Source organism: Hesperophylax consimilis, chromosome 25 (genome assembly GCF_061612785.1).
Source record: "Hesperophylax consimilis isolate HC1 chromosome 25, BYU_Hcon_1.0, whole genome shotgun sequence".
Lineage (NCBI taxonomy): Eukaryota > Metazoa > Arthropoda > Insecta > Trichoptera > Limnephilidae > Hesperophylax > Hesperophylax consimilis.
The window spans coordinates 27,973,117-27,989,503 of record NC_142860.1 but is presented as its reverse complement, the minus strand read 5'-3'; the positions used below and the strand labels follow the sequence as shown (position 1 = coordinate 27,989,503).

The following is a 16,387-nucleotide window of genomic DNA, read 5'->3' as shown; positions in this document are numbered from 1 at the left end:
AATCTGAAACAGAAAAATCCGAAAAGGATACGGTCCTAGATGTGACCGTATCCTTTTCTGATTTTTCTGTTTCAGATTTTCGTTTAGAAATCGCTAATATTGTCTTTAATAATTAAAAAAAATAATCGCCACGTCGTCTACGGGACAAAAAAGTTTGGGGACCTCTGATCTAGAGTAAAATCCATGTTTTGGACCAAATCCTGCTTCTTTAGCCAAGGTTTCGGACAAAGTTACAAAGTCAACACCATCAGGGCAGATGAGTAGATCGTGGGCAAGGGGTTGTTTATGGACAAAATTGACGACGATTGACCGTTCTTTTGACTTGTTTGGCGAACGAATAGTTATCTGCTATAAAAATAAGACATTATAACGTTGAGAAGTTGTGAGATTGTAATAACGATTCCATCAATCTCGATTCCCAAGCTGTTCATACTGATGTTCACACTCAATTAACTGCAATATTTGACCCACTTGCGCGAGGCTCTCGGGTACATCTGAACAGTGTACAAGTAGTGTACATTGTAAAATAAACTCTATGAAGATTTTCCCTCCCCGAGACAGGGAGGCGGGGGAGGATGTGTGAGAGATACAATATTACCACACCCCTCGTCTCGCCTAGACTTGCTTACGATGCGTATGTATTATTATGTAAAGAATGATTAATTTAAAAATTCTAGATATTAATGGCATCATCATTGTAAGCCACTAACTGCCAATCTTATGCACTGCTGAATTAAATATTTTCCACAATTTATACATTTATATTTCAAATAAAATTTACTTTGGGAATGTTATTTCAACCGCCATCAATGCCCCTGTGTTATGACGGGTGAAGTTACACGTAAATATACAAATAAAATTGTTTTGATAACTTTATTTTAATTAAACTCAAGCGGTTTTAGAAGTACCCTTCCGTCATCAGGAGAATATAAAAATTAACTTATACATATATAAAATACTGATATAAACATATTTCTAGATGTTGGAATGGGGGGTGAGTAAAGGGGAAGGCGTAATTAAAAGATTTCTGGGAATAACATAGCGGTTTATTGGAAATATGTCTTAAGAATGTGTACTTGATGACCTCCGTGGTAGAGGGGTAAGTCTCTCGACTAGCAAGCCGAAAGTCGCGGGTTCTAATTTGTGTTATTTGACAATTTAATTATTAAAATAATATACAGTATACTTTCGGCACGTTCCAGAGTATAAAACCACCATTCAGAATTGAAACCGCACTTGAAATGGCTTTGCAACATACCCCAGTGGAGTATGCTATAGTCTAACTGGTTCCAGACGGTTGAGAGCAGTTAGGTCAAAAAAATGTCTAGGATAGGAAAAAAATATGATTTTATTTGATTATATAAACTTGAGTATAATTTATTGATTTTCTGATTCATTAAGATAAGTCTTTTGAATTAAACAAAAAGCTCTAAATAATGGTTACTCCACACAATAAATTGATAAAATCCTGAATAAGAATCATCAACTCAATTCCAAAAATACATTTTTATTTGGTACACCTGAAACTAATAATAAATTAAGAAATCTTTTTCAATGGCAGAGAATCTTATATATTTCTAACGTTTCTTCACTTGCTGCTAAGACATTCTGCCCACATTAAACCCGCGTTCTAGCTTATGTAAATTACTGTGGTGTATGAACTTGTCCATGTAATCTACATTGACTCTCGTGTGTGATATGGTACCTTTATAGTGGCGTATCGGGTAGTACACAGTAATATATATACATTATCAAGTACTAGTACGAATATTTATTAGGGAGCTGCTTGTAACAAAAGAGACACTCTTATAGCATGCATCGCCTTTTATAGAATCTCACAAGCATACTGTCTCGCTTGCACTTATACACCTTAACACAAACACCAAAATTACTAAAAATCATGAAATATAAATATCATAAATTTAGCCATTCCGCCATTTACCAATTATGTTGCATTGATTGTCCATCGTTCTACATAAGTAATAAACTATTAACCTTAGCCCCGTTAGACATTTTTGGTTTTGAAGATTTAAATTTCCGCTGTGTTATTTGGAAACAATTACATTTCAAAATAGTTTTTTAAACACTAACTGAAAGATTACAGGATTTTATAATTAGTGTAGGGTTTGCAAAGCTGACAGATTATTTAAAGATCAAAACCAAGTACAATATTGTATTTACACTGTTTTTTAGTCTCCTACAAATTAAGAAAAAAATTACGACAGTAAATATTAAATTTTTAAAGTTAATATCATCGATTCGCAAACTAAAATTTAAAACAGAAAAATCTAAAAAAATACTGGCGCAACCGGAACTCAGCTCAGTTTCATCAGTTCTTATTTTGATAAATGATACCTAATTATAAACAATCACTCACAGACAGATTCATAATCGAAATTAGTATTTTTTAAATATTTTGTAATAATTCTGAAATATTTATTTTTAGCGCTCCCGTTCGCCGAGCGCCCGCGGCCGTCCTACGCCATGCGTGTCCCGTCAGCACTTGCGTCAGCTAGACGAGGGCGAACTCTTCATGGAGCTGATCCGAGACGTGGCCAACGAGCTGGACATCGACGTACTCTGCCACAAGATCCTGGTCAACGTCAGTCTCCTCACGCACGCCGACAGGGGCAGCCTATTCCTGGCTAGGGGGCCGCAGGACGCGAGGTACCTGGTGGCCAAGCTGTTCGATGTCACGCAAGACACAGGTTAGTAAAAGACAGACTGTTGATTGTTGTATTTTAATTCCATGGAATGAACGCTAGATTCAACCAGGAGGTCAGTTTCCTCCATAGACATCAAAATTGATATACCAGCTTATTATCGAAAAGGGAACACAACAAAGTTTCATGGAGCTAGGAGATAATGTGACCCTTTCTGTGATTTGTCAATAAATTAATTTGAAAGTATAGGGCAAATCAGATCGATTTATCATTATTTAGTCATCGAAAATAAAATATGCTTACGAATTACTCTTCAAGCTTTCTTGCTGACTGAGTTAAAAATTTAATTACAAATCCCAAATCGGGTAAACAAAAGTTTGGGCTTGACTCCAAAATTGTTTGAATATTTTGTTACACTATTAAGTTTTGTAACAAACGTTTTATAATTTACTGACCTCGTTCATTTTTGCATGGCTACGCAACTCGATTTTAACGGTTTGGTTAAAAACGAACATTCACACCCACATTCAGCTCAGAAATTTTCACAGTTGAATGCGCTTCAGGTCGTTGTCTTACTTTAGCGAACTTTACTTTTCTGCGCAGGGTCTGGTTATTTTGTCAGCGTAGGACAAAATCCGGTGCCAAAAATATCAAGTGGTTTGATGTTCAGATTTTACGTTAGAGCAAGTTCTGAGAAAGAAAAAAGCATGATGGATGGGTTGGAATTAGGGGGTTAGTCGAGAGAGTTCGGATTAGGTTGGCAGATGCATTCGCCGCCGAGACCTAGGGAAACCTCACTCCATGTACCTGAGCACCTCTGCCACGTCACCGAACGTAGCGATCCACTTAGGGTCTTGTTTCATAGGTGCTGGTTATCCAATAGTTGGTTTCCAGGGTGGCGCTACTTGCATCCCAAATTAATTTCCGGTATTCAAAAAAAAAATACAGTGTGTGGCAAGCCTACGCACGACGGAAGTGAAACTTTTAGTATTCTTCTCTCTCTCTTTTCATTTCATTCTCTCTTTTTTTCTCTCTATTGACATATTTATAAGTAGCATGTGATAAAAAAAATTAAAAGTTATAAAAATATGGGATTCGAACCCGGGTCCTGCATAACGAGTGTCGAACGCTCTGCATCTAGACCGCGAGGAGAGATATTTCGTGCGACGCGGCTTTATCGGCCTTGATTAGTAATTTTAATGATTCAAAATAAAAATAATTAATCAAAATACCGAGCGACTCTATCGGCTCGATTTGTCAGTTATATTTCGACCAAAATATCATATAGGTACCGTAAAGTAAAGTAAAGGTAAATTAAAAAAATTATGTAATTTTTTACTACATTATTACAAATCGTTGATAAAAAAATTAAAAGTTATAAATATATGTGATTCGAACCCGGGTCCTGCATAACGAGTGTCGAACGCTCTGCCTCTAGACCGCGGTTATTACGTATTCGACCAAAATATCATATAGTCAAAATATCTAAAAGTCGCAGCACGAGAGCATTAATTTTATCACTTTTCCTCGTATTAAAAAAAATCACAAAAAGAAAAGTCGCAGCACGAGAGCATTTTATCACTTTAAAAAAAATTATTATTAAAAAAATCACAAAAAGAAAAAAAAAATAGTTAAAGCGGGGATCGAACCTCGGTTCTTCATGACGACAATCGGGCGCTCTGCCTCTAGACCGCGAAGCTGAGTTTAGAGAGTGACCTAAACTAAGTATATAATATTGGCTAGGCTCCTATAGCGAAATGATCACGGTTTTTCATGACGGTCATGAGTTGGTTTCACTGAAATTGCATAACGCGCGTAAAGAAGTTTCACTTCAATAATTCTGACAGCATATTAAAAATAACTTATATCGTAAAAAGTCAATTTTAAATTTTGAAGCAAACGTAATGCAAACATTAAAATGTTTGAATATAACCGGGAACGTAGAAATCAACTAATTTTACACTTTGTATCGCGTCATTTGTATCCAAATTTCCCAAAAATACATAAAAAAGAAGCAATGAATTTCTGAGACGTAGTACTAGCAATATATCGGAAAGCTGGGATTTTTTTTTTTTTTTTTTTTATTTTTTTTTTATTGAATAAATAGTTAATACATAATATCAAAAAACAAGTCCTGCTAAGCCGATTGAATTGGCTTGTCAACAGGTGCTTAAAGTTAGTTTCAAATACATTTTTAAAGTTATAATTTACATCTTATATCTACAGAATTAACAATTTTTTCATACAATATTTCATACATATTAAAATAAATATTTTTTTTCCGATATGGTTCGTATTTACGTAACCTGTGCAAGAACTATTTTAAAGGTCACCCACCCACTCCTATGTAAGGAGGAAATAATAATCTAAGGATATTTTGGCATGAGCCGTCTATCGCTAACCTTTAATGCTTACTTCTACCAACTTCTCTAATCAAAGGTCAGTCATGTAATATTTTTAATGATTTCCTTCAAAGATGAAGTTGTTTTGTTCAAATATCATACGTTAACCTTACACTAGGGAACGATATTTTAGAAATTGTCAATAATCAGAAAGTTTAATTTAACGGTTAAGGCAACACAAGACTCTAATAACTGGGGTTTGATCGAGGAATACATTTAATTTAATTCCGAAGAATTCGTAACCGAAACCCAAGTTTGTAAGTTATTTATATTTAAGATTAGTAAATACTTTTTTAACGTTTTTTTAACTATAAAGTAAGCGGTAAGAAACAGATTTTATGTTTCTAGATGACGAATTAGTTAACACAACTTCCCGAGGTTTTAGTGATATGTTTATCAGAAAGATTCAAATAAAACACTTATTTTCGAGGCCTGCTAGGGCGAATTCGACCTTGGTCCGTTCAATATGCCGGGCCGCGCGTCACATATTTTTTTACACGGCTTCTTCACTTACGTCGTTAAGATTCCGACCTTATTTCAGGGTATTGTGTCGTCTCCATTTTCCGAGATTGACAAAAGTTGTTGTCTCCATCCGTAGAAATAAGAACAAAAATCACTGTGTACTTCCCCGTAAACTGTTCGTCTGGAGGATTTTGAAGTGTCGCGTGATCATGTCAGTGCCATGGAGCAACGACAATTTGTAAATTACGGCGATTATTGTTGATACTCATTGTTACTGCTAATTTCAGCGTTGCTATACAGCGTGACCCAGTTTTTTTGTCGGAATCGGTAACATGTATTTTGCCTGAGAATTATTGGGTTTCTGAGTGGTATGGCTTTATTACAAATATCTTCTCTATGCATTTGTAAAGTTGAGTGTTATAGGAAGAGTGTTTCACTTTAAATTCTTTAAATTTGAGTTCTGAAGGTGTTGGTACCTAGCATACCTATACCCTTTTTGATTTTCTTGATGAATATTGTTGTTGCTCACCTACCCAATTCCTACCTTTCCTATGCCGACTTAGTTTAAGTTCAGTTCAGTTGAAAAAATCATCCTGTCAATACATAAGCTTTGTCTGATTACGGAGCCCCCTTGTTCGACCGTGTCGAGACTTGTAAAGCCATCGTAAGCTCGCGAGTTTTGGTGAAAATTAGTGCAATGTGTTGGACACAGCGCAAGAGAGAGACAAAGCAGAAGAAGAGTAGAAAGGTAAGTCGTTATAATCGAAATTCCAATCCATTTGTATCCCGCGGTGCGACGGTACCGTTCGAGCCCAACAGAAGGATTTAAAATGATTTCTTTTAAATTATATAAATTATTAGTTTTTTCGCAATGTAAAATGATACGGGAATGTTATTAGCTTTATTCTGATTAATATTAATATATTAGACCCAGCTTAGTCAGTAGTAGTGAGAAGAGAACGTAGGAAGGATAAATAAATAATAATTTCTCAGGAGATCTTTTCCTCTTATGAATATTCATTTTCCTTCATGAGCTCGGGCGACCTCGCTTTGTCGGCTCTGATTTAACTAGGAATTTTACTTAAAAAATAAGCAATTTTGGTAAAGTTATTCTAAGGACCTTCGTTAGTGCGGGCACGCTTTGCGAAAATATCATTTTGAAGTGATTTTATTTATATGCAAAAGGCTAGGCAAGCGGAAAAACAATTTCGCAGGACCTTTCACCGTGATTGTGAAGTCTAATAATATAAGGCATGAGACGATCAAATTTAAACAAAAAACATGAACATTTATTTAATTATTTATTTCTCATGTTGTCCGTAAAATGTTTAAACAACAATATAGCATGGAGAAGATTATATATTTGGGATACACGTATGCACTTATACAAAGGTCAAGGGACAGCTTTACTATTTTGTGATATGCGTCAAAAGATAGTTACTAAGTGACGTTGAAAACGTCTATGGTAGAATCCAAAGATATTGTTCTTCTAATATCTTTGGTAGAATCATTAATAAATTGAGTCGCTCTGTTGATTGGCTAGTTCTAATAGGCAGAAGAAGACAGGTGCATGCGATCTTCCTTCCTTCGCATATTCTCCGTATTGCGATTCCATAAGTAAATAATGACCTCGATACTAAGTGTATCTTCAACTATACAAACTGTATGTTTAGTTTACACTGAGTATCCCCCCTGCGAAAGATTACCATTCAGAATTGAAACTTTGCTTGAAATAGCTTTAGACAATTGCTGGTAATGGCTTTTACGCTATTTTTAAATAGAATTTTAGCTACTAGTTGAGGCGGGAGCCATTTTTAAAAGGCCATTTTTTGTGTTTAATTTATCACAAATTTTTTTGTGATGCAAGTTTTGAAGACATTTTTCATCCTTTTTTTGTTTTCAAATTTTTTTTACATTTACTTTTTGTCATTTTCATTTTCTCTCTCAAATGAAATGGCGATAACTTCTAAACTATTGAAAAAACAACTACAACAATTTATTGAAAATAACAACCAATTGTTATCGAGCGCAAAAATAATATGTTCTACTTCTTCCAGTTTAAATTCAGGTCTAAAAGGGTAGTAATAACGTTATGTTTCGTGTGGTTTTTATTTTAGGTAATAAACAAATGAGCACGGTGTTACATAAAAAATTTGTAACAAGGTGTGTGGATTTATATTTCTGATTTTGGTGTGTGTCACCTCCAGTATTTACTCAATTAACCACTACACATTGCTTGGATTGCCGACCCTAGAATTTTTGGACACACCTCGATTGTCACACCTGCGCTCAGAAGACAAAACTTCAGCAGTTTAAAATCAAGGCACTGGCATTCCTTGTTTAACAACCTGAAGCAGTGGGCATTCCTTTTGGCTGGTGACCGATGAATGCAGCTCGCAAATATCGTAATTATTTGAAAACTGGAGATTTCATCCTAGGAGATTGGAAATCGGAAAACATCTGCTCATCTTGCGTCCGGACTGGCATTTGGCATGGAATTAGCTGATGATAAGACTCCCCGCTCTATCAAGGAATTAATATTTTCAGAACATCCTGGCTCCACTGCCGAATTTTTATTTATTTATTTATTACCCAGAGGGCTTTCAAATGAAGGAAGTACAACTTTAAGATGACAGATAATTATAACATAAGTAGAAATAATAAAAATAATAAAAATACGGTGAACAAATAGATCTGCAAAAATACAACAGAAGGTTTTAGAGTAGTGTTTATGTGATCCCCAAAAATCACCAAGTTAACATTAAATATGTCAGTATCATCTAAGTATTGGTTTCTCGTAGTGTGAAGCCGCTGTGTATTTTGTTGCGTTGTTATTCATTTTTTTTATTTATTTTGTTGTCAGTATTTAAAACAAATTAAAAATAATTATAACACTTACTTTCTGTTGTGAAAAAACAACATCCGTTTTAGAGCAGTAGTGAAGTATTTAAAAAATCAATTTATTTAATATGTTGCCATTTAGTCCCCCTTAAACATTATTGGCGCCCAACGTGGGGCATTTTCAGGTGTGCTTCACGTTGTTACATACACACACCTTGTTACTTATTCTTTATGTAGCAAAGGGTGTGTTTCATTTATGCACGAAGGTGTGCGTGATGTAAATTGTGTAAGCTTTTCAATCAACATAGTATCTTGATAGACTTGTAATCCAAGGCGACAGGATAGCATGTTTGAAGCCTTAATAAATTATGAACCATTTTTGCGCGTGCTTTTCCACATCCCTTAAGCTAAACCTTCATCGAATCAACCTCTAACCAGTTAAAAATGATTTTTTTAAAGCTTTTTTTATGTGAAACCGTACAAGAGTCTCAACTGCTCCTAACCGTTTGTACTCAGTGAGACTACCCCAATTAGGATATGTTGTTAAGTAAGGTGTTAGGGAGGAGAAGGAGATGAGAGAGAGAAAGGTTGATCTGAATAGCTAGATACTTTCCCACATTCCACTTCCTCATATCGTTCCCCTCTTCATAACCTTCAGCCTTACAAAATACCCCGATTGGGGAAGCCATAGTTTCACTGGCTTCAGGGTAAAAATGGGAAATATGTCTAGGGATAAACTGTACTTATTTCGGGAGGTGATTCTACACGATATTAATTCACAATTAAAAACGAAATATGACTTTTTTAAATTTAACAAGGTAAAAAAAGTTAACAAACAGTTTTGAAAAAAAACAATGGAATTTAAAAAAAAATTATGTTTTCTCTTTTACTTCTACCGTCATATATAATCATCTCTCTATGTTAGTGTGTATACTTTAATCCCCGAACATCCTGTATAAATAATATATCAAGGCTTTTTCACAACCTGTCTAATTATTATTAGGTTAGAGATTTAAATCTTGTATTAAATACAGTGATATAATTCTCTCACGCCACTAACAACTAACAAAATTTAAAGTGAAACCAATTAAAGTGAAGAAAAAATAGAATAAACATTAGTGGTATTCAAACAAACTTCGATACATTATTTAACCGTTGGGTGTATTATTTTAAAATTTAATTAAATTTCTGCAAAGTTTCAGCTTGCAGTTACCAATGACTAAAATACCCAAGGGTACCCAAAAATAGCAGTAAAAAAATCTGTCCAAAAAGTAGCACAAAAATGGCTACCAAGATGGCGGCAATGCCAGACCGTTTACATTGTTATTATTGAGTGGCTTGACATTTTATTGACATTTGGGGACAGTATCATAAATGATAAGCTCATCAGTGAATACATTAACTAACAACATACGTAATATCGTAACGTCAAAACATGTTTAATCGAACAATAATTAAAAAAAAAATGATTGACAGGAATGTTTCCCTAAGCGTTCACTTACCTGTGAAATGATAATCCTTCCATTTTTCACTCAAAATACGCGTTGTCTGAACAGTTACGCGACACCTTGAATGTTTATTTAATAAACTAAATATCGTTTATAAGCTAATATTTTATAAGTAGCCAACTGAAAGTTCGAAAGAAATGGACCATCAACAATGGCGTTACATGTTATACCGGACAGACGATTGTAATTAGACAATATAGTTTTTAAAAATAACGCAGTGGAAGAAACTATTCTAGTCTCCGTCTAACGAGGAATGCGCGATGGCAAGAGAAGAGTGCAACTATGCAATGCTAATAAGTAATTTATTTGTATTCTCTCTCTGTATTATTAGGGTACTTCCTCTGTTTATTCTCTATTCAATGGTAAATACCATCTGATATGAATCCTTTAAGGTCGCTGAAAATTGAAATTAATTATTGAACAACGTTGAAAGCGTTGCCTTTGGGGGAGAATTGTTTCATTATATAATTGTTCCATTAGATAACGCGAATTATGGTGGGATAGACGTTTTCAGAGGGATTAAAAATGGGCGGTAGTTATTAAATCCATTTTTATTTAGGTCATATATATGTTTGTGTAATTCATGGTACAAACTGAGAAGGACTTTTAAAACTTTTGTATAGCTTATTTATTTAACGTTCAGAGGGCTTTTACATGTAGGTAGTACAATTTTTAGGTGACGGATCATTTTGATACATAAAAATAAACAATAAAATATTATAAAAGATAAAAAATTCTGTGATCAAATAGATTTTCCATTAAAACAAATACTAGAAACAAGATAAAATTATCTTTCCGGTGTATGCATTTGAAATATAACAAAATTTTAATATCAAACGTGAAAAAAATGTTGTCAAAAACGCAAACCACATTTTTACTTAATTTTTTACTCCAATTATAGAAAAAATTGAGAGAACTCGATATTTCGAAAACACGTTCCTTTAATTTCGGATTTTTTTATGAAAACTGTACCTTCCCTTTTATCTCGTTCATATAATAAAATAATAAGAAATAATTTTAAAAGTTAAACCGATTGTTCCGATATCGGCTAGAAGTATGAATTATTCATTTTGGATATTTTTTCGGATTTTATTAATGGGTTTCAGTATAAATATTTGAAGCACACTGGAAAGAATTATTAATTCATTTTCAATATCAAAAAGTTACGTATTGCATGATAGAAAGAAAGGTAAAAATTCTTAGATAAAAAATGGACGCCTGGTCATATATGACCCTCAAAAGCTGGAGGGGTTAAAGAGTTGTAATTTAATAATATTGTATGTAATTCACAAAATTCGTTAATTAGTCAATATTAAATATGTTAATATCACCAAGTATTGGTTCACCATAGTGTAAAGCCGCTGTAAAGAAAATGGCCAATATATTTGCGTTTGTGTAGAATAGTGTATTGTATTGTGTTGTTTTTGGGGGTATTACGGTGAGATATACGATTTAAGCAGTGTTAGAAAGAGGAATACGACTCTTTGAATTTTGATCTAAAAATTTCCTATAAACTTACAAATAATTATCAATATATTCGAAAAAGTCATCGACCGTAAGATTTTGCAAATTTGCGAAATATTTGTCAAAGTTCGTGAATTTTTTATTAATTATTTTTGTATGAAATGAAAAAAAGTTAACTGATGATAACCTTTAAAATATATTTGTGTAATTAAATATGTTTTTTATGTTTCCTATAAAGTGGTTTTTCTACATTTTACAAGAAAATTACAATCGGTATGCGACAAACAACATTAAAAATAGTTCCTCTCGTAACATATAATATTAAAATCTGAGTCTTTTATCTGCTTTTAACAACACTATTTCATTTTGGTATTAACTATTTGAGATTTACCAAAATAAATAAATCCAAAATTTCAAAATACCCGATAGGTAAAATTTTTTTTTTTTCTATTTTTATGTGAATGCCGTGAAAGATCCAACTGTTCGAACCCAGTGGGATTATATTATCGCCAACTGGGAATTATCATAAGGCTAAAGAAAGTGGGGAAGAGAAGGATACGGGAAAGTTGAAGGTTGGGAAGTAACTGTCTTTCGTTGACCTCCCACTCCAACGCCTAAACATTTATATGCATCTGTCGAAATTTTGAATCTTTATTTTAATATTCTTCTTATAAAAAAAAGGCACTCCTGAAACTGGTAGAGTAATGTCTTAAAATAAAGTGGTTGACAACAGATTTCTATTGTTGGTGCATGGGTAATGTGAAATGTTCCTGCGTAGTGCGTAACATTATATAAGTTGAATAAGCAATTCATTTTAAAAATTGGAACTGTATGACAAGCGATAAAATATGTTTGAAAAATATTTTATTATTATAAATAATTATTTATTCGACATGCGTGTTTGGTTTGTTTAAATGTTTGACAGATTCTTATATAAATCAATAGACATACTTTAGCAATCCGTTCGCATACATATTCTTTGAATGACAGTACTTTTCATAAGCGGACCTAATTTTTTTCTTCGAGTAGTATAAAAATTATTATAAACATGGTGTTAATGGATATAAGTGACTTTCTTTAAGCCTGTGACAGACCACGTTATAAGCGCGCTATATTTGTAGCTTTGCCTATTTCAGCATATCGCTTGCCACACTTTCCTATTGGTATTGAATGGCGAGCGATATGCTGTAGTAGGCCAAGCTATGATGCGTTTAGCATAATGTATCGCCTACTTTTACATTACAGTGATTTCTGACATTATTTGGAGTTAAAAAAATTATAATTAAATTTTGGTCTCCTGTGATTTTTTTAACGTTTTTTTTACATAATTTCCAAAAATGAATAAAAATAAAAATTCTTCCACTTGTCGCGCTGGTCACTGCCTAATCCGACAACCTCTTCCCCGACCCCAATTGTCTAATACTTAGTATTTTACATCAAAAATGTCTCCGGTGACCAAAATTTTATATTTTTACTCTAAATAATGTCAGGAATCACCGATTAAGTTAGTCAAGTACGTCCCTTAACACCCTGTACATGAATATAAAAACAATGTTTTTTTAATACTTTCAGTTTCACAAATCCTATAATTATAATATCCCGTGATTTTTCACAGGCTCGCGTTTGTATTGAAATAAAATTTTACGTAGCGTGATTAATCTACAGCCAAAATGATTTGTATATCCAATGAAGATTATATAACCTAATTTATCCTCGTAACTCCCTTCGCATTCCAGGCATTTCTTTGTTCAAGTCAAACTTCAACTCGACCACCTCTTGATATTTCCAATAATGGTATTGATTTCCACTCCGTAATGTTATGTGAAGTGTTTTCAGAGTTTAAACAATAAACGTTTATATTATAGATGGTAATTTCGTTGTTTTGACCCCCAGCTGAATGGCGTTTTACCGTGTCGTGTTTCAAATTGCATCATTGATATAATGATTGTTCAGTCATCAATATGAAAGATGCGAAAAATAAAATAATACCTAAACAAAGTAAAGAAGTTAAAAGCAATTTACAATGATATTCAAAAAACTAGACAAACACAATATGAAAGAGATGTCACATAAAATTGTACCAATTACAAAGGATAACGAACATTGGAATGTATTAAGAACATTCCGAAATAAGCACTCAAAACTTATAAAGGTTCAAAAAAATTGAGCAGGAAAGGGGAGATTCAACGAAAATATGAAAAAAACACTTAAACCATTAATAATAATAATAATAATTGGATAACTTGTATAGCGCCGTTTTTGTGCAAAATCACCTCAAGGACGCTGTACAAATATATAATAAATATTATGGAGCTATTTATGGAGATAATATACAGTACAATACTTACCTGGTAGGTCACTTGAGATTAACACTTAATTAAAATTATCTAATTGTTTATTAGCGAAATTTAGATACAGGATTTAGGACATAATTAGAAAATTGGATATAACTGGACTTTCTCTCAGGAATGGTATATTTAATTTTAGGGTATGACAGCTTAGAAAGGTAAGTGAAGAATGATTGTTTAAGATGTGGAAAAATACATCATATTCACAAATAATTGATAAGCAATAAGCTTAGTAAATATTTTGTGTCAAGTACAGAAAAAAAATTACAAAGACATCCTAAATCCTAATCCTAAAATTTTGAATAAAACATTTGTGAATTTAAGTTCAAGAAAAACTCCAAAGAATGCTGTTCAACATCGAATCGAAAAAATCAAATCCCAGTCAAGATGGGATCAATATTCAAATTTTTAGGAGATGCATTTAAAAGAACAGTTTCTTAGTTTAATAAACTAATATTAGAAACAGATAAAGTTCATGAATCATGGAAAACGCCGATCGTGATAACGATGTCAAAGATTTTGATCACAAAATTGTAAAGACTTTCGAACTGTGAACAATTTTTATGCAGATATCAAAAAGAGTAGGACTATAAAACTATACAATTTTATTTATTTAGCTTTGAGATTGTTGTCGAAGGGGGTGGTACATTTTTTATAGTAGAACAGTAAAAGGCAGTAGCGGTTCGTGGTTTTACTCTTTGGGGGTTTAATCGAAGATTAAAAAATGCAATTATTATTTTTTTGGTAAACTAATGTTTTTAAGACAAGATTTTTTATGCATAGCACAAAATAAGGGTAACAATTATTTTACAAGCAATAATTATTTGCCTGAAACACTCATCCACATTGAAAAATCTCCTGATAAAAGATACATGACGCCAACGGGACTCGAACCCGTGTCCCTTCGATTTCCGGTCGACAGCTCTGACCACTGAGCTATGGCGGCTTATCTCTTATCCGCGAAATTATTCAATATATACTAGTGTTTCATTCAACAATTACTGCTTGTTACATTTTTCACCTGAAAACAACCAACTTTATTTTATATGAGAAAGGCATTGTAAGTGCTAACTCTCTCACTAGATGGCGTCGAGACAAATTGTCTACATTTTTAGGTGAAATACTTGAACTTGTCAAATATTAATTATTATTTTTTTGGTAAACTAATGTTTTTAAGATAAGATTTTTTATGCATAGCACAAAGGGTAACAATTATTTTACAAGCAATAATTATTCGCCTGAAACACTCATCCCCATTGAAAAATCTCCTGATAAAAGATACATGACACCAACGGGACTCGAACCCGTGTCCCTTCGATTTCCGAAGGATTCCGAAATTTTTAGGAAAAAATTCCTTCATCTGTAAATCTTTTCAATCGGACAGTTTGAAAATGGCCTTGAAAGCCGGAACAGCTGTAGCAATGACAAAAACCGAAAAATACTTGCAGAACTTAATAATTATATTATTAAATTTGATTTTAATTAAATTTTAAAAAAATCTACTAGCTGCTGAGTTTCTTGCGTAAATTTTGGTTATCGTTTTTAAAACTGTTTTTTTAGCTTACGACGTATACACGGTGTCCGGAAACTCGTGGTACAAGCGGGAAACTGGAGAATCTACACCACATGGGGAACCCAAAAAAACATAAAGTTTTTTGATTTGAGCATTTTCAAAAAAAAAAAAAAAAAAACCAAAAAAATATATTTTTCGGCTATTTTAGGGTTAAAGTTTTTTCTGGTGTTTAGGGTTGAATAACAGATGTTTTAACCCTGCAGAGCAGAAATATTTTATGATTACACCGGGTTAAATGAAGGTTGATTTCAAAATAATGCTTCAAATCCGAGTTTCTTCATTTGTTTTACTTTCAAATAGTTTTAATTAGTTAAGTACTTCGATCTTCAGTAATAATTTATAAGAATTTGATTAAAAAAAAAAAAATTAAAAAAAAAAAAATCAACTTCAAACTCTATTTACTCGATAACGAAAGCTCAAATAAAAAAAAAATATACTACAAAATCGACTCCAAATGTGATGTAGATTCACCAGTTTCCCGCTTGTACTACGAGTTTCCGGACACCCTGTATATTCGTTGGCCATAGATATGTTAATGAAACATTGAATTGTACAATATTAGTAGGTCCCTAGGTCGCTAATATCTTTTGTACTAATAATTTATAGCGAATCTTACAAAATTGAATTCGCGAAATTCAATATTCAAATTCTCAATTTCATCATGCAGATGACGAGGGTGGAGCATCCCACATTGCAATCCACACCAATGTAAACCTTTTTTATTCTTGAAGTTTTCTAAATTTATAATACAAGTTTATCTTATTATCTTTAATGAACACACTGTAGGGAAAGCCGCCACTGGTAAAAAAGATTCCAATAATAAGATGATCCAAAGTAACTGTCGTGTAAAAGCGAACCCATATTCTTTCCAGCCATGTAATGTAACCAAACTCTGTACATTTTATTGCTTGGTATTAAAACGTCCTCTTTACTGTGGATCTCGGTATACTCCGCTATAACTTTCCTATACACGAATACTGTAATTCCTATTTGTAAGCAAAGATTGTTAAATTTTGATGGGTGCCTGCTCTAACGTAAAACATTCGTATTTTTTTAGATTTAGTAGTGCGATTTCTGAATGTCTGTGTCGTTAATAAATCTTTTAAACTACTTGGCTTCATCAATA

The 16,387-nt window shown here is 33.0% G+C and overlaps 1 protein-coding gene across 1 annotated transcript in view; it reads left to right on the top strand.

Annotated features, from left to right (window-relative positions):
* The window catches only part of LOC149411761 (cGMP-specific 3',5'-cyclic phosphodiesterase-like), a 341,390-nt gene that overhangs the window by 88,604 nt on the left and 236,399 nt on the right, over nucleotides 1-16,387 (top strand). Inside the window, exon 2 of the mRNA XM_089646730.1 lies at nucleotides 2,447-2,708. Coding sequence (XP_089502856.1) covers nucleotides 2,447-2,708 — 262 coding nt within the window. The remainder of the gene's footprint in view (nucleotides 1-2,446; nucleotides 2,709-16,387) is intronic.